Below are 16,643 nucleotides of genomic sequence, written 5' to 3'. Positions count from 1 at the left end.
TGGTGATGGAACGTTGAGAACAATATACAAGCTCCACGGCACCTTAGATGTCAGAAGATATCTAGATAGTCAGAAGACATGTGGGTAGAAGATGGCAGTTTATGTTTGTAACAAGGAATGAGCTTCATCAGAATGAATAGCATATGGAGATGTTTTAAGTATGATGTGGTCTTCTTAGTCTATATGCTTGAGCATGTCTTTTTAGTCCTCCTAGGATGCAGAACCGCTAAGTTGACCAGAAGTGGACCTGAAACTTTTAATTGTGATACCTTGCTTGAGGTTCCACCCACTGGTGGATTGGGTAAATGGCAACAGAGCTTCTTGGCCACAGTGGCATCAAAGCTGAGACTCACTAAGGTCTCCATTCCAGATACAAGTAACACATGCTTCCTTTTGTTACCACGGTTACCGTTCTTGCACCTCGACTAATTAACACTGACAAACTCGGACGAATTCAGATTCCATGCAGACGTTCAGACTCTGAAATCAAGTTTCACATGCCATAGATCACCCCACAAAACCGTAATTAAAACTGATGATGACAAAGATATTAAGGTTCAAGGAATTAAACTGAATGCCAAGAGAAAGATGAAATTTGGACAACGCAGAACAGCAAGGACTCATGTTTTGCTGAAGAGATGAAATAAGATACTTGTCAAAGAGAGTTCAACCCTCCCCAAGGTGTATCAACACAAAACACATGGAGGAAAACGCAGGCAGCACAGGAGAGAGTAGGTGTCTGAGCTGTGACCCACAGTATGACGCCACCACTGGGTGAACACATGAAATGACACCACAGTGTAAACAGTCAGATTTATTCTGGTTTCTGTTCTCCCCACAGAGACAGGCAGTCACGGGCTCTATGCTCTGAAATACATCAGTTTTATTATCATATCCTGCTGTCCACCTTGTTAAAATATCAAATACTCCACTTAATATGTAAAACAGACAGAAAATGATGACGTCCGCCAAGTCCCTTCTCGCTGTGTCAGCTGGATAACTTCTCCACTCTCCCAATTTTTCAGAAGTTCAAACTTGCTGCAATATTTAAATGATATCAAATGCATGAAAAGAACCTTCAGTGTTTCAGTCACTCATCTGCTTTCATTCAATGAAACAGAAATCAGGCATACACCACATACTTCTGCAAGGATTATATGGATGTACGTTTTACAAGGTTTGTTTGAGCATGAATATTTACTCTCAGCGACCCATTTATTAAGCTCATCTGCCCTGTAATGCAAACAGCCTGCTCTTCCAACAGCAAATCATGTGGCTGTAACTGAATACATACAGCACACAGACAGGGTCAAGAGGGTCACTTACTGTTAGACTGAGCTTCAGAGTGGCTAAGACCCCTGACCTAAGCGATTCTGAAAGTGGTGTCATGTGGTGCCAGGCGTGGTTGTTCCAGCATCTCAGAAACAGCTACCCCCTGGGATTTTCATGCACTACAGTGTCTACAGCTTACACAAAATGGTGCAATGAATGGCAAAAACAAAAACATCCGGTCAGGGGGCATTATTATATCTGAAAACACCTTGTTTAATGAGAGAGGTTAGAGAATGGCTAGGCTCTAAGCTAACAGAAAAGCCACAAGCCCTTAATACTCTTAATTAAAGAGGTTCTGAAGGCAAAAGTGCATCCAATCAGGAAAGGGATAGGCGTACCTAATAAAGTGCTCAGCAAAGCGGAAAAATCAGGTCCAGAAAGTACAAATCCAATATTTTGTTTCAACCCAGTTGAGTATAAAGAGTCAAAGAGTAGTCAACTGGTTGGTTTAAACAAAATCTTGGTCTGGATTTTTGGACCTGAACTTTCCACCTCTGCTGGCCATTGAGTGCATTTTGCGGTTGATAATATTGTCATCCACATGTATCCACATCCTTCAAAAATGACTTGCCAACAGTTTATCAATCTGCTAAAACTGTTGACTATTGGGTATATTATTGATTATGAAAATTAATGCCTCATTTAAATCGCTGCTTACTAAGAGAGACAAAATACAAACTGTTTTGTAGTTAACTTTCATCTCATAATAAGTGGAGCAGAAATAAAGCTGCCTGTTTAGCTGCCCATGTATGTCCTTCTGACTCCCAGCTGCCGAGCGCCGGCCGAAAGCCCCTCTCACCTGCAGGCCCATTGGCTGGGTGGTAGCGCTGAAGTCGGCGGCGCGACTCGCCCTCCCGCTGGTTTGGGGCATCTGCAGGTGCATGGCGGTCTGCAAGAGGAGGAGGATGACACATGCTGGGGGTCAGGACCTCCTCTGGCAAGCCGTCACCGGTGTGAAGGCTCTCCCCCGCAGGAAGGCCGATCGGGGAGGCCAGAACAGCGGCGGGGCGACACGGACATGCAAGGTCTCTGCTAGTGTGCAAAAGCAGAGGAAGAGTGGCCCTCCGGCGATATGCTGCGTAAAACACCCATGAGTCTGTACAGCTACAAGCGCCGGGTAGCCGAGTGTTCATTACTGACACTTAATTTAGCTCTGTCACTGCCAACAAGCTGTGAATCACTGTAACAGGGTGTAGGATCGATGTACAAGAGGCAAGCATGTTCCAGTGTGGAGTCTACACTGCGACATCGGAGTATCGCATGAGACGACTGAGTCTGGTATGTGTCTGTACGTGTGTCTGCACACGCAGCAGAGAAGTGTTGAAACCTCTGGCAGCTTGCAGCGGTCCAGCTCATGCACCGGTGGACTCCGCTTCCTGTCTGGAAGAGGACGGCATTGGAGGTATATGATTTCAGATTGCCACGGCTCCATTCCAGCTGCAGGATGTCTGTGCTATCCATTCACCGCGGGGGAAGATTGTCAGCCCGTAATGAGAGCCTGGAGGTGCACCGTGATGCACAACAGGGGCAGGTGCTGCACAGAATGGAGCGGCCTTCACAGGCTTTATGCTGGACTTAATAATTGATATCGGGGACGTAATGAGCATGGGAACACACTGACATACTGGAATATACTGGAAACAGATAAATGCTTTTTTTCAGGATACTGGGGAGTCAACAATGGACTACCGAGATGGCAGCTGGAGGAGGTCCAAAGGTACTGGCAGGGATGCGCGTGTGACCGTGTGTGTGTGTGTCCACAATGTTATAGGAACTTGACATTGTGGGGACCACCTTCATTTGAGAAAAATCCGTGACTGCAATCAAAACACTAAAAATGGCAAGGGTCTTGTATTTTGTTTGGTTACTTATGAGGCGCCATCAAACCACCTGGACTTTTTTCCTGGAACCAGGGACTTTTGTTGTCTTCACACTACAGGAACTCGGCAGTTCCTGAACCCTTTTTTCGTACCTACTCCAGACTTGGTACTTTTTGTTAGAACACAAGCTACTGGGGAGGCGTTTACAGCGATAAACTTGCTGACTTGGTTGACCACAAGCACCGCTGCTAACTTGGAAGTTATGTGGAAGTGGAGAAAAATATCATAGCAGATGGAAATTTTTTTACACTCCAATTATATTTGATGCATCAATATTTTTTTGCTTGCGTGTTCATATTTCTGCTGAAAATTCAATCGCTAACCAATGTACTTTTTTCCAATATTGCTAGTGCCGGCAGTGAATCTTTCTAGTGCTTATTAGTGGAATAAAGTTACATTGTTTTTATTGCGTGGAGAAAGAAAGATTGATCTACTGACCAGGTTTAATGAGAATCATGAACATGTCTCGGGTGATACAACTAAAATATAAATAAAAGGCTATGTCCCATATTGATCGTGACCGACGCCCACAATAACTAACAAACAATTAACAATATGACTAATTTATCTTCCATTGTCTTGGTGTGGCAGTGTAGTTTTGTTGGAAATATGTGAAGTTTAACCTACAAACTTTTTGTGTCTTCCATGCTTAATTATCATGAAGCTCCCAGTTCCTGTTGTGTGGTATGAAAGCAACACACAAAAGTGGCCAGGAGCTACAAAAGTTCCAGGTTGAGAGCCCAGGGTCTTGTAAACCGGGACCAGGTTCCAGAACTTCAGTGTGAAAGCACATATGGTTAAGGTTAGGCCTGGGTAGGGGTTAAGTTTGTCATTGATGGGATTAGAGTTTTCCACCACAGAAATGAATGGACGGTCCCCACAAAGATATGAATACAAATATGTGTGTGTCTCTGTGTGGCAGGGGACCTGAAAATTAATAAGCATTGAGGGCTGGGTTTGGTTGCATTATGCTCCCTGCCCAGTAGGGGGTACTCTGACACTGTGCCCTAGGGGAGTTCACAATATCCATACTTAGCGGCATTATTATTGTTCTTGCTGCTGTTCCTGTTTTTGTCCATGTTAGAAGGTGTATGAATGGTAGGCGGAGAATTCCCTTATGTTCATTAATCCTCAGTGCAAAGGGGGCACTGAACTGACCCAGAAACTGTGTAAAACTTAGAAAAGAGCAGAGAGGTGGCCGGTCCTCAGATGATATGGAAGACCTGTAGCCGTGGCTTACCTGAGGCTTGTGTCCTCGGCTGACATAGGTGCACACAGGATTGTAGGCCCCGGTACCACACACGTAGAGGTGGGTGCGATTCCAGGGCTCAATCAGACGTATGAAGTTGCCACATTCCCCCTGTGAACAGGTTAAAAAGCAGAATATCAGACGCTCCTGTAAGGGAGCCTGTTCACAAGAAATACAGAATTATATTCATGCAACATAAAACACCTGCCTGCAGTACAAGTCACACACACACAGCATGGCCCCCATCCAACCTAACGGTGCCATCTTGGGTCCTTCTGCCTTTGCTTCATAATATAATCCCCCCTTTTAAAAAGGGGGGGCTTCTTTGCTATCCCACAGAAAATGGGCATCCAGAAACAAGCATTGAAGTGACTGAACAGAAATGAGAGACCCTAAGGAGTCCTTTATGGTAACGTTAGATCAGAATTAGCAAACTCTGAAACACTGAAATGTTAAAAACGAGGCACCTCCTCTCAACACAGCAATATCCATAATCACAAGACTGATGACACCTGTTAAACAGACATACATACATTATTACACTCCAGCCCATTTTCCATCATAATTAACGGCAGATCTTCCAGTAAAAAGCCGAGGGTGGAACATATGGGACCGTTTGCTTTAAAGCGCCAGTGTTAGCTGGTGATGCTGTCTGGCTAAAGGAATGTGACTCACGTCCCATGCAGAAACCAAGCGAATGGGCTTTGCAACCTTCGGTCGACATGTACGCAAATCCACGCTTCAGCTATGCTTCCTTCCAACGTGACTGTCAAAGTGTGAAGTGTAAATGAATCCAGTGAAAACAGGGGCCTGTAAGGCTAGGAACAAACCCCAGTTTAATTTACCCCCCCCCCCCACCCCCGCGCTAACACACATCGCCTCTATTGATAAGCATTCTTTTCTGTATGAAATGCTAATTTGTGGTTTATCATAATTCCCTGAGGAGCCTGGGAGGTTGTCATGGTTACCACAACCACTGGCTTAACCTTCCAGCTGCTTTGGCCTCACCAAGCAAAAGACCGACCCCCCCCCCAGCAATGGATGTATTGTCCAATCAGCACGGCTAACCGTCAGTGCTACACCTGCCAAGCAAAAGTGAAAAGCTTAGAACAACTACCCAGAACTGCACCCCTCCAATGAGCCAAGCCACATCCTGCACCAATCCCCCCCCGCACCTTTGCCTAAGGCCCCCCCAAATGAGGCTTATAGCGTAACCCACACCAGTTCCATTGCATTTCCACACCGAGGGCAGCCAATGAGCCTTTGTGTTGCATTATCTATCCCGAAGGTTACGCGCTTCACCTTTCCGTGCCTTTTCTGCATGTCGCCGGCTCCCCACACTGACACGGGTTTTCCCAGAACACTGTCACCGCTATACGGATCAGATTTTTAATGGGCGTCTCAGGGTATTTGGCTACCGCACGGCGTTCCTGCCTCGCGGTGGCACTGAGGCAGGCTGACACGTCACCTCGGCCTGCTCCGCGCCGATTATCCTCGGTGACGGGGCTGTGAGAGTCTCGCTAACACGGAGTCCGGTCCAAGATAGCCTCTAAGTCAGCGACACAGCTGAGAGGGCTCTGGCAAAGCCTTCCCTTTCTCCGCTATAATGGCCACACAGATTTGTGTAAATCCATTACGAAGACTGCAGAGAGTGCTGGAGGCGGCGATAATGGGTGTAGAAGGACAGATCTCCAGTTTGTCTGCCGCTTTATCCGGACAGCAAGAAGCCAGGCCCCCTTCAAGGGCCCATTTTAATCCCTTTCTATGCTGTGTCACCATCTTTGCGAGGGGGTCCCCCATGTCCTTCCTGTTTATTTTTCAGCCACAAAAAGCCCCTCCTCACGGTTCCCCTTGTAGGGGGTCATTCAAACATATTGCGCTGGCAAGTATCGCACGCTCCGCAAAGCCAGAGTGCCAAAATGTGTGTGTGTGTGTCAGAGTGTCGGCGCGTGTGTGTGTCTCAGGGTGTGTGTGTGTGTGTTAGTGCAGGTCTCAGTGTGTGTGTGTGTGTGTGTGTGTGTGTGTGTGTGTGTGTGTCTGAGGGGGAGGGGGGGGCAGTGGGCTGTTGGTCTCTCTCCAAACAAGCCACATGCTCCTAATCACATATTGAGTTGAAAAAAAAATTGGAAACATTATACAGCTTTGGGCAAAAAAAAAAAAGGCCCTCAGTGTTTGAGGTCCATCCCTGGGAAGAAACACGGGAATCACATAGGTCTCCATGTTGTCGCCTGGGATCTTCCAACACGAAACCCACAAATCCCAAGGAATAAACATCCAGAGAGAGCGCAGGCTGAGGGAAGTACTCACGTTGGTGTCTTTCCCAGACAGAACACACTCTGTCTTCCTCTGCTGGGACACGGGCCAGTGCATCTGAAGGGAAAGAAATGGCATTTTATAGCAATAACATAACTCACCACAGCCTCCAATCCACATCAATTTGTTTTATACTTTTCGGACCCACGCGGAGGACTCTGCCCAGATGAGTAGTACTCCCAAATGACCTACTTACGGTGTTTCTCTACAAAATTTGCAGAGAATGAACGAGCTCCAGTATAAGATGAATATGGGTGCATCCAGATGGCACCTAGACACGGGGTGTGAGTGGCTGAGGGAGGGGATGACCGGAAGGCAGTTTTACAGGGGCGGGGGTCTTACAATGAGAGGCTCCTTGTTGATGTCGTGTAGGTCCAGGGACAGGATGAAGTCCTTGCTGCCCACGTACATGCGGTCGTGGTCCTCGTCCATGCGCAGGATGCGGTAGTCGGTGCTGTTGAGCAGGTAGGTGAAGTGCTGGGCCGACCCTGTGGCCCTCAGGTCTGGTGGGGGCAGGGAGTGGAAGAGCCTTATTAGGAGACGCATACAAAACACACGCATCCTGCTGACTGGCAAAGCCGTTCCGGAGGTCAGGGTCCTAAGGTGAGCACTTTTCCCCCAAAAGACCCGTAGACATTTTTATTTTTTAAATTTCTGCGGAATAGGCTGAGAAAACAAACAAGGTGGCATTTGTAAGCACGAAGGCCAAACTGGGAGCAGCAGGAAACAGTGTTCATGGTTTGGTAAACATACACAGACAAACCAAACCTCAACACGTGCTTATGGGCTACGGCGTGACCACGGTGTTCTGCTGCAGTACCTCCGACCATCAACACTTCACAGGCCACTGCCCCCCCACATAAACACCACCCGCCCCCCACTCTGGTTAGCCATTGGCAAATCATATAATCTGTCCCTTCTCGTCCACAGCTTTTTTAAGCCACTCGTAACCTCAGACCATTTTTAGGGGGTTTTTTTTCCCCGGTTTTCCTCATACACTATAATTATGACCATTCTTAGGGACGTCTCACCTCTGACAAGGAAGTGTCCAAATTATCCCTTTCTCCTTCGGTCTGGTGTACAACACAGGGGGCACTGTGCACAAAATTGTTTACATGGAAGCAGATGAAGGCCAAAAGAAACCATCATGAAGTCATTGATGTGACCCCCCACACCCACGATGTTACTATGCTGCAAGGACCTACAACCAACCAGTATTTGGAGGACATTGGAGGGGTGGGGGTCATTTACAGGACACCAGGATAATCATAAACAGTCGTCTGCTTTGGAGCCAAAGTCAAAGCACTACAAATATAAATGTCGTCATTCACTTAAACTAAAAACAAGATCAGCTGCTAGTCTGTGGCTGCATCTTTAAGCTTTTCACCTAATAAGGGGGTATAATGTTACCGCCTCCACAAATACAGTTAATAATAAAATGTGCAATGTACCTTTCAAAAAGCCATGAATTCCTGACTAAACCACTGTGACTCCTCTCTCCGGTTTATCGTCACGCCTTTCAGGAAGTACCTCCGAGCAACTTGACAAAATGTCACATATCACAACACGGGGGTTAAAGTCAACTTTGGGGTTTTTGTTGAGCGTCTTTGTTCTGCAGTGAACTCACATGACCAGTTTTTCATACCTACGCAGATGCAGGTTTAGTCTGTGACACCGGTGGTAACGTGCGGCACGGTGTGTATGAACAGCTTCTCTGACGAGCCCCAAACCCTCATTCTGACTGACAGCAGGTTGACTTGGACCTTCCCTTCCCATGAGGAACAAGGTCACAATCTCCGCCCGTCAGTGTCCTACAGGATCCACACAAGACAGGCAAAGAGCCCAAAGCAACTGGGCAAGTGGACACCAATTTCTCCATTAAACTGTCCTTCTATTAAGGTGTCATTTGCTCAGTATCCAGTATGGCTATAGATGCCATTGAGCTAAATGCTTCTATACCGACCTGAAAGATTAACCTCCAGAACTTGCACGTAGACATAATCACCAGTAAAATGTACTAATCTGCTGGGAAAATCCCATTAATGTACCGAGAGGCCGCCAAGGGGTAAGACTGACGTGTCGCAGAGATCTGGTCTTTTTAAGGTGCCACCCAGGGGCCCGACTCCACTGCCTCATGGTTTCCTCACAGCCAGGCGACATAAAAGTCCTGGGGCTCCAGAGACAATAAAAAGCAGGGGGAGCAAAAGCCTGGCCAGCTACTGTGTATTATCCTGTGAAGAGTAAGTCACTGTTTCCTGCTGGAGTAAAATGGCTCATGCTAAAAGCTAATCCGCGGTTTGCAATGGGAGCCGCGGAATCCAACACCAGGCATCGTCAGGGACACCTGAGGAAACAAGCTGGCCTTCACCCACATGCCAGAACCAGGGCCAAACCAAGGGAACAGAGAATGAACGGGAAATGAGGAGGCAAGCTGGGGAGGAGCGGGATAAGGGCTGTGCTGCTCCATCAGGGGAAAGCCCTGCTGAGACCCCCCACCCAGCGCCATGTTCCAGTTGGGGGACAGAGAGTCCCAGTGCTGTTAGCTGTCACAGAACACCAAGATGCCACCAACACTCCATTATTCCTGCCCTTTTTGGAGATCCAAACATAAACAGCAGCAATTAGGACCTAATACACCACAGAGGTAGACCATCACTCAATGCATTTAGCCTTTCTCCTACTGAGAGGGACTGATGGGGTTGTTCTCACAGTGTGGGGCTTTGTTTGGGAGTGACCCCCACCTCTTTATCCTGCTGAGGAATGGAGGTGGTGCAGTTAGCAGGGAAAAATGAAATGCTGGCTTTTGGTTGGAGGAAAGACAAATCTGAAATGGATTTGCTGGAAGGACTGGCAGCATGGTGGACTGGGCACCGGGAAACCATCTCAGGTGCCACTGGAGCAACCAGATCTTCTGGCTCTGGGGGTAGAACTTTACCTGCTTGCCCTGGAGCACACACACTGCATCTTGTTGAGGCTTGAGTGCCGCCCCCCCCCGCCCCCCATGTGCTATGCGTAACCTGTTGCCCAGTTTGAGAGTGTGGGGCATTATCACAAGGATTCAGTTTTAATTCCACACCAATCTAGTTCCCGACGACACTCGGCTGATTCACTTTTGGATGGCAAGCGACTGCTGCTCTCGCCCATGTGGAAGAATGCAAGAATCCACAAGCAGATTGCGTGCTGCATGTTCCCCACGTTCGCTCATGGTAAGGCTTCCTGAAAGACTATGCCCTGTTTCACATTTCATAAAAGAAACCTTCCTGCTCACATCCTGCATGTCCAGGCACCTAGTCAACCGATCTCATCTCTTATTTATGCACAAATTCACTTTCACCCATGGCAACAATTTTTTTTCAGATTCCTCATATCGACCAAAGCAGCCTTTGCAGCGGCATCCTCTCCTGCGGGGCTGAAGTCTGCTCCTTTTCAAGCTTGGGGTCAATCAAACCTAGCAGAAGATCAGCTGGGAGAAGAGCAGCCCTCACTGGGAAACTCACCCAGACAGCCAATTCCCCCTAAACTATCAGCCGCAATTTTATTAGTGTCCCAACTGACTAAACAAAATGGCGGTATCAATTACTACGAAGAATAAATCCATAAAATAACATATAGCATATTTTTCTTATGCTGTACGACATCTTCAACCTGGAAGATCACCACAACCATGATAAATTTCTTCGTTTTAATCACCTATAAGATGACCTAATCAAGAGCTGAGCGGTCTACTGACAGGTTTTCCAGTTAAAACCAGAATCACATGGAGTAGAATTTCATTTTATTCCTTAAAGAATGAGATGTCTAATATGAAGAACATCTGGCAGAAGAGGCAGAAAGTCACTCTTGACAGGGTGAGGTGGGATGATGTCCACGAAGGAGGTTCAGTTCCGGGTTCGGGAAATGGCACCCACTGCCAGGAGAGTGTGGCTGACATGGCGCAGTGGCAAAAGCCAGCTGTAGGGAGCGCCATTCTCAGGCCAGGCTGCCAAACACCTTCCTACTGCCCACACTGACGGGCACGGGCAGCTGGCGGACCTATGGCTCGCTGCCACAGCCTCCAGGGGGTGGCCTTGCAGCCGGCTCTGAATCATCTGCTCCACAGCACGAAAGAGGAAACCCCAAGAGGCAGCCCACCCTCTCCCAGAGGCTGCCCACTGGAAAATGTCACACTCGCCAGCCCTTTGCTACATATACATGTCGGCATCCTACTCATCCCCTGCTCCGGGTCACCCGCTGTGCTCTGGAAACTGAAGCAGGGGCGCAGGTGCCGCTTCTGACAGCAATGGGGTGAGGAACTCCACACCACAGACTGATGACACTGTGACCTCCACAGAAGGAGTCTCTGAATCAACATCCCGACACTTAAGGCAGGGTGTGTGGCTCTACTAGGTCACATTTTCTGATGGCTGAACTAGAACATTTCTGCTGCTTAGCTATGCGAGACTGTCCTGCCCTACCCACACCCTGTCCAGCCGGATTTTTTTTTAACCCTGACTTGGTATATCCACATGTCCTCTCACACTGAGGAGCTTCCAAAAGACGGTGCAGCTGGTGAAGTGCTCAGCGAGACGAGAGGGCGGGGTGGCCGATAGGTGGAATCCCATCACACGTGACATTGTGCCTCTAAAGCAATTAATGGGCTCTGGAGAAACACCTCTGGCTGCAGGGTGGCAGGATCAGCATCTGCATTTCCCCTCAGGGTAAACCAGCAGACACTAAATACATGTCTGTCCACCACTTATTCATTAGTTAACCAGATGGCATCATTCATGCAGAGCATGCCATTGTCATTTTACCCATTTGTATGTTACTTCTGGGAAAATCGCCCACTATCAGATCTGGCCATCTCCTAATCATCCCCTGTATCTAACTGGTGAATTCTGTCCTGCCCCTTCACCACCTTAGCTACTGTGTGATGAGGATACTGGCAAAGAAAGACCCCAATCACATCAACTAGGTGGGTGCTTCACAGCGGCGGTGGTAGAAACGGCTCCCGATTGGTTCTGCAAAGCGCTTTGGGTTGTCATTGAAAAATGCTCTATAAATGTAACTAACATACATACAAACATTCATTCATTCATTCTTTAAGTTGCCCTAAAATATCTTTCTAAAGTCACAAATGGACCAAGAACTCATTTAGGATCAATGCATCTAATGTAATAATTACTTCTGTGTATAAATCGGAAGGTAACCTGAGTGCGCCGTCATTCTCCTCCTCCGACGCGTCAAGCAGCAGGCAGGAGATATCCAAAGAGACTAAGTAACGGCTCTTTCTTAAAAAGACAACCTATGCCATGGACTGGCCGGCACCACACATGCAAGGGCTCTGGGACTGGACAGGACCTGACCCGTCTGGTCCATGTTTATGCTGCAGTTGCTCCCAGAACCCCCTAATATTTAGATTTTAGGCTGTTTAAGTTGCAGTTACTTTTGTATGTACCTATTATATCATCTTTGCATGTTATTAATAATACAAAAAGGTCCAAGTAGATATTTAGATAACGTCACAATGTTCATTCTAAAATCACCTTAAGACAGTGTTTTGGCTTTAGGTGGCCATCAAGTGGATAAAAACGTATCAAAATAAAGATCATCAGTTTTATTTTTTTTTAAATAAGTGCGTGGTATCTAGTTTTAGAAATTCCAGCTTGGGTAAGTCAACACAAAGTACACAGTTGCACCCAGATGTATTTTTCCTGGCAAATCAAATACAGTGATAAGAGTTATGGGATAATGGAAGCGTGTGAGGCTGCGGGCGAGGCTACACAGTGAGATCGCACTACACCTGCGTTGCCAACTCTGACGCATCTGGCGTGACACTCACACTTTGAGTCTCACGGTCACGCAATAAATCTTACGGCAAATCTATATTATTCCATTATAAAACTAAAATTAGCTACATCAAAAGCGTTAGGGTACTTTGCAAACCCTACACGACTATTTACAAGGTAATAAAACGGTTACATACATGTAAATGAGTGTGCAGACTTGTCTTGAATTGAAAATCTCACACCAGCCGGCTGACCAAAGTTGGCAACCCTGAATACACATTCATCAACAGCACTCCTGCCTCAGGCTCAAAACTGTGTGGACTAGTGCTTCACGGTCGATCACCTTTCTTCTGTCAAACTGTATCTTCACAGAGGATAATGAGAAGGAGATATGGGAAAACAAAAGGAGGATTCCGAACTTGAACAGTACAACAACAGTACCAGCCCTTAATCTGGACCCACCTGTCCTGCTAACTCGTACACATGGTGCTGGGTAAATTTATATTCATTTGGGCAACGTTATGATCCAAAGTGACCAGAGATGAAGGGCTTTAGTAGTGGGAATCAGGATAATGAAACTAATGCTTGAAGTTGCAAACCACAGGGACCAAATCGACTGGCCATGCTGACAGGTCATTTGCGCTTCTTTCTGCCTGAACGGCGAGATGAAGCCAATCAGAGTGCCGGCAGCTGCCTGTCTCAGGTCTCCACACTCGAGTTGTTATCTCTCCAATGAGATGCGGCCCTGGGAACAGCCTCGCACTGATATCCTGCGGTCTGCACGGCCTCTCTTATCGGATAATGCGATAGCAGGTGAGTAACGAGCACAACAAGACTGTAGCTCCGTCTTCTGTCTGAATGACCCATGTAGAGACAAGCAGGCAGCAGGTGACATTAGGAAGCCGTTAGGAACTGGGCCGAAACACATAAACCCAACACTAATATCCAAGATACGCATGGAGAGGTAGGTCAGACGATTATGGAGATCTGAGACGCACTTCGGGTACTGATACTGGTACTGTGCCCCATCCCCAGAGGTCTGTTTCTGAGAATTGAGTTCTGCTACCACTATGGATTGTCCAGATGTAAACACCGCCCCTCTACACACACACAGAGCGCTTCTGGTATTAACAGGGATACTCTGGTCCTAAACACACAGGCTTAAAGTGAGTTAATGTTCCTCTGATTTCCTTGAGGACACTGTAGTGTTACGTGCTGCGGACTAAGCAGCACCACAAACACAATGGCAGGCCCTCCGCCATACCCTTTCAAGGGTGGCAGTAACCGTTCAGCCATAAATTAGATTTCAATCCCGAAAACCCCAAGAAACAGGTTAATGCCTTTCAAATGATTTGACTATTTCCTCAAGTGCTTCATAAACACTTAGCATAAGAACAGCAGCAAAGAAGGACATAACGCAGAAATGACGACCATGGTTCACAGAAAGAGGCTAGAAACAAAATGCCCAGAGGAAAGATTCCTGCAGCAGCCTGGGACCCAGGGCGACCTCTGGCCAGCTCACTCATCTCCAATGCAGAGACGGCATCCTCCAGAAAGGCCCCCATTGTGCCAGTTTAGCTGTTGGTGGGGGGGTGCCTACCTCGCTGTCATCGGATACCTGCATGTGGAGGTGTTATCAGGCTTGGCCCATCTCCCCCAGCACCCAACAAAAGCTCTGTAGGTATCCCCGGCATGCTGCCCCCCCATGCCCCACCCCCGAGCCCTTGGCAACAAAATCCCAATAAAGAGGAGGACGTGGCCCAGCCAAGATCCGGCTCGACTGTACCCATGCGAGAAACCGCATTCAGATGGGGGGGGGGGGGGGGGACACCCTGTCACCTGCTCTGCTCCACAATTCTCACATGCCCACAGACCCCTAACTCAATGGCCCCCGTCTCCCGCAGACCTGAGGCAGCCTTGCATGATCATCCTTCTGCATCATGGTGGTCCAAAATTAGAGCAGCTGGTTTTTTTTTGTCGTTCAGGGTAATGAGGTGTTGGAGATCAGAGGAGCCATTTAACAGCGCTGGCCTTATCGCTCTCCGCAGCGACAATCCTCTGTTTACTCACATCAGCGCCTCCTTGCTGCCCCTCCCTGACCCCCTCTATAATTAGGAACCATTTATTCCCACTTCTCTAATGGCACCAATTTGTATCTAATTTCATCTCAGTTCTCAGGGAAAGCGGATGGCCCAATAAGGTATGCTAACGACTCGGCCTGAGAGTCTGCCTACTGTTTCCTGTTCCTGGCCTCTTCAGCGTTGACAGCCAGGCAGTTCTGGTGAGGGGGTTGGGTCACTCCAGCTTGTGAAGAACCTACCACAGCGCCAGCGAGACGAAGGAGACGAGGCTATCGATTTGAGCAGACAGCTGCAGCGAGGATAAGGAAGAGCCAGACACCTTATCATTGCCCACTTTCGATTAGTTTCACATGACAGGGTTCGTTAATTAAAACTGGAAGCATCCAGCTGACCTTAAGATGATCTGACAGGACAGATAATGTAGTTTTTTTCCAGGTTCACATTCCAAATTTTCATTCAATCAGAAACAAGGGCTTAGCAGAGGACAGACGCTGCCGACGTGCTGCGGACACCAGGAATGGTGGCCCACCTCAACTTTGAGGGGGTCCGGGAATTCAAAAGGTGGAAGCCAAGAGCAGACACAGAGGAGATCAGGACTTTGTGCTGAAAAGGAACCGGCGAGTTCCCACGTATAACATCCAGCCAAGCCGACTCCAACCAGCGCCAAAGACTTGGAGGATACCGTGCAACCACCTGGCACTTGGACAAACACCGAGTTTAGTAACTGAGAGAGCATGTGGAATCCTATCGCAGATTCGCCTGTGTCTTTCTTAATTACATAAGTGTCGTTCCTGGCATTAGTGTTGCCACTGCTGCAAACACTGAGGTTTGCTTTTCAGCCGCAGCTTGATCTGGGCCGGGCCAGTGAATTGTGGCTTGTAATCCTCCCAGAGAAAAGCAGCCTTACTTCCTGATTGATAGTGACGAACGCTATGCACAGACAACTGGCGTTGGAATCCTCTGAAGCCTCCAGAGAACATCAGGCTTCGTGGTTGACATTTGGGGGAAACGGAATCAGGAGATGCGTCTGCATTCCGATACTGCATCACTGTGAGAGCTCTGCTGCTGATCCACACACAGGGGTGTTCATGATCATAAGTAGCATATGGAGTCTCTTTTTGGCCTCTCCTGCACAAGTGTAACCCACAGTTAGCTCAAGGTCAGGGTATCATCAAGAAAAGGGGATTTGGCAGTGTAAAGGGGCTCCCAACCACAACAGAATCAGAAAAAGGGGAATATGACAATAAAAAGACCCAGAGAGATCATTGTCTGCGAGATCAGTCACTGATCAGTCACATAGTTGAGTCCTACCTTTGATTGTGACATTTCCACTATAAGAATTCAAGGTGAAGCAGCGTCACGGAGGTCAGTGAGTGAGTGAGTGAAAGTGTGAGCGAAAGAGCGGGTGAACGTCAGAGAACATGCTAACATCAGCCCCATGTTTCTGCATTTGCGGCAGGTTATGATTTCTCCGTTAATCGGAGCAATCTCCTCAGGTTCCTTTGAAACTCCACCCAGCTAGAGCGGTGCATATTTATGTCAGATGTCCACTCAGAGTTATAACAGATTCCCATCCAGGTATTAGAGCAGTTAGCTGGGTTAATGTATGTGAAAAGATGGGCGTGACGGTCCAGGAGCATGTGCTCATCTCAGAGCGAAAAAGGTACCCCTGCATCAGCAGAAAAAGCGAAGACAGAAAGGCCTGTTGAAATTCACGTCCAATGGGGGGGGGGGGATGTCATTCAGCACAGGGGCTGAAATTAATTTAACTGACATGAATGAGGCAAATTCGCTCCACCTCCCCGCTCCATATTCAGCTAGTCAAAAGGCAAATATTCTGCCAGCAGAAATGAAAACGACATGTCATCAAAACAGCCCGCCGGCTTATTGTGAGTGTTTCAAAAGCAATTCGTCCAGCGCCGAATGGGCCGGCACAGTACGAAACGACCCAGGGATCCAGTGGCGCTTTTCACAAAGGATGTACTTCATTCACAACTCCAAACACTTACTAATGCAACTG

The 16,643-nt window shown here is 47.7% G+C and overlaps 1 protein-coding gene across 1 annotated transcript in view; it reads right to left on the bottom strand.

Moving 5' to 3' along the window:
• The window catches only part of LOC111839860 (semaphorin-3F-like), a 69,824-nt gene that overhangs the window by 18,226 nt on the left and 34,955 nt on the right, over positions 1–16,643 (bottom strand). The window contains exons 3-6 of the mRNA XM_023804143.2: positions 7,117–7,277; positions 6,769–6,831; positions 4,453–4,572; positions 2,132–2,221 (exon numbers count right to left, since the gene is read on the bottom strand). Coding sequence (XP_023659911.1) covers positions 2,132–2,221; positions 4,453–4,572; positions 6,769–6,831; positions 7,117–7,277 — 434 coding nt within the window. The remainder of the gene's footprint in view (positions 1–2,131; positions 2,222–4,452; positions 4,573–6,768; positions 6,832–7,116; positions 7,278–16,643) is intronic.

The sequence above is a fragment of the Paramormyrops kingsleyae genome, chromosome 8, assembly GCF_048594095.1.
Source record: "Paramormyrops kingsleyae isolate MSU_618 chromosome 8, PKINGS_0.4, whole genome shotgun sequence".
Lineage (NCBI taxonomy): Eukaryota > Metazoa > Chordata > Actinopteri > Osteoglossiformes > Mormyridae > Paramormyrops > Paramormyrops kingsleyae.
This window is presented reverse-complemented; position numbering and strand designations above follow the sequence as displayed.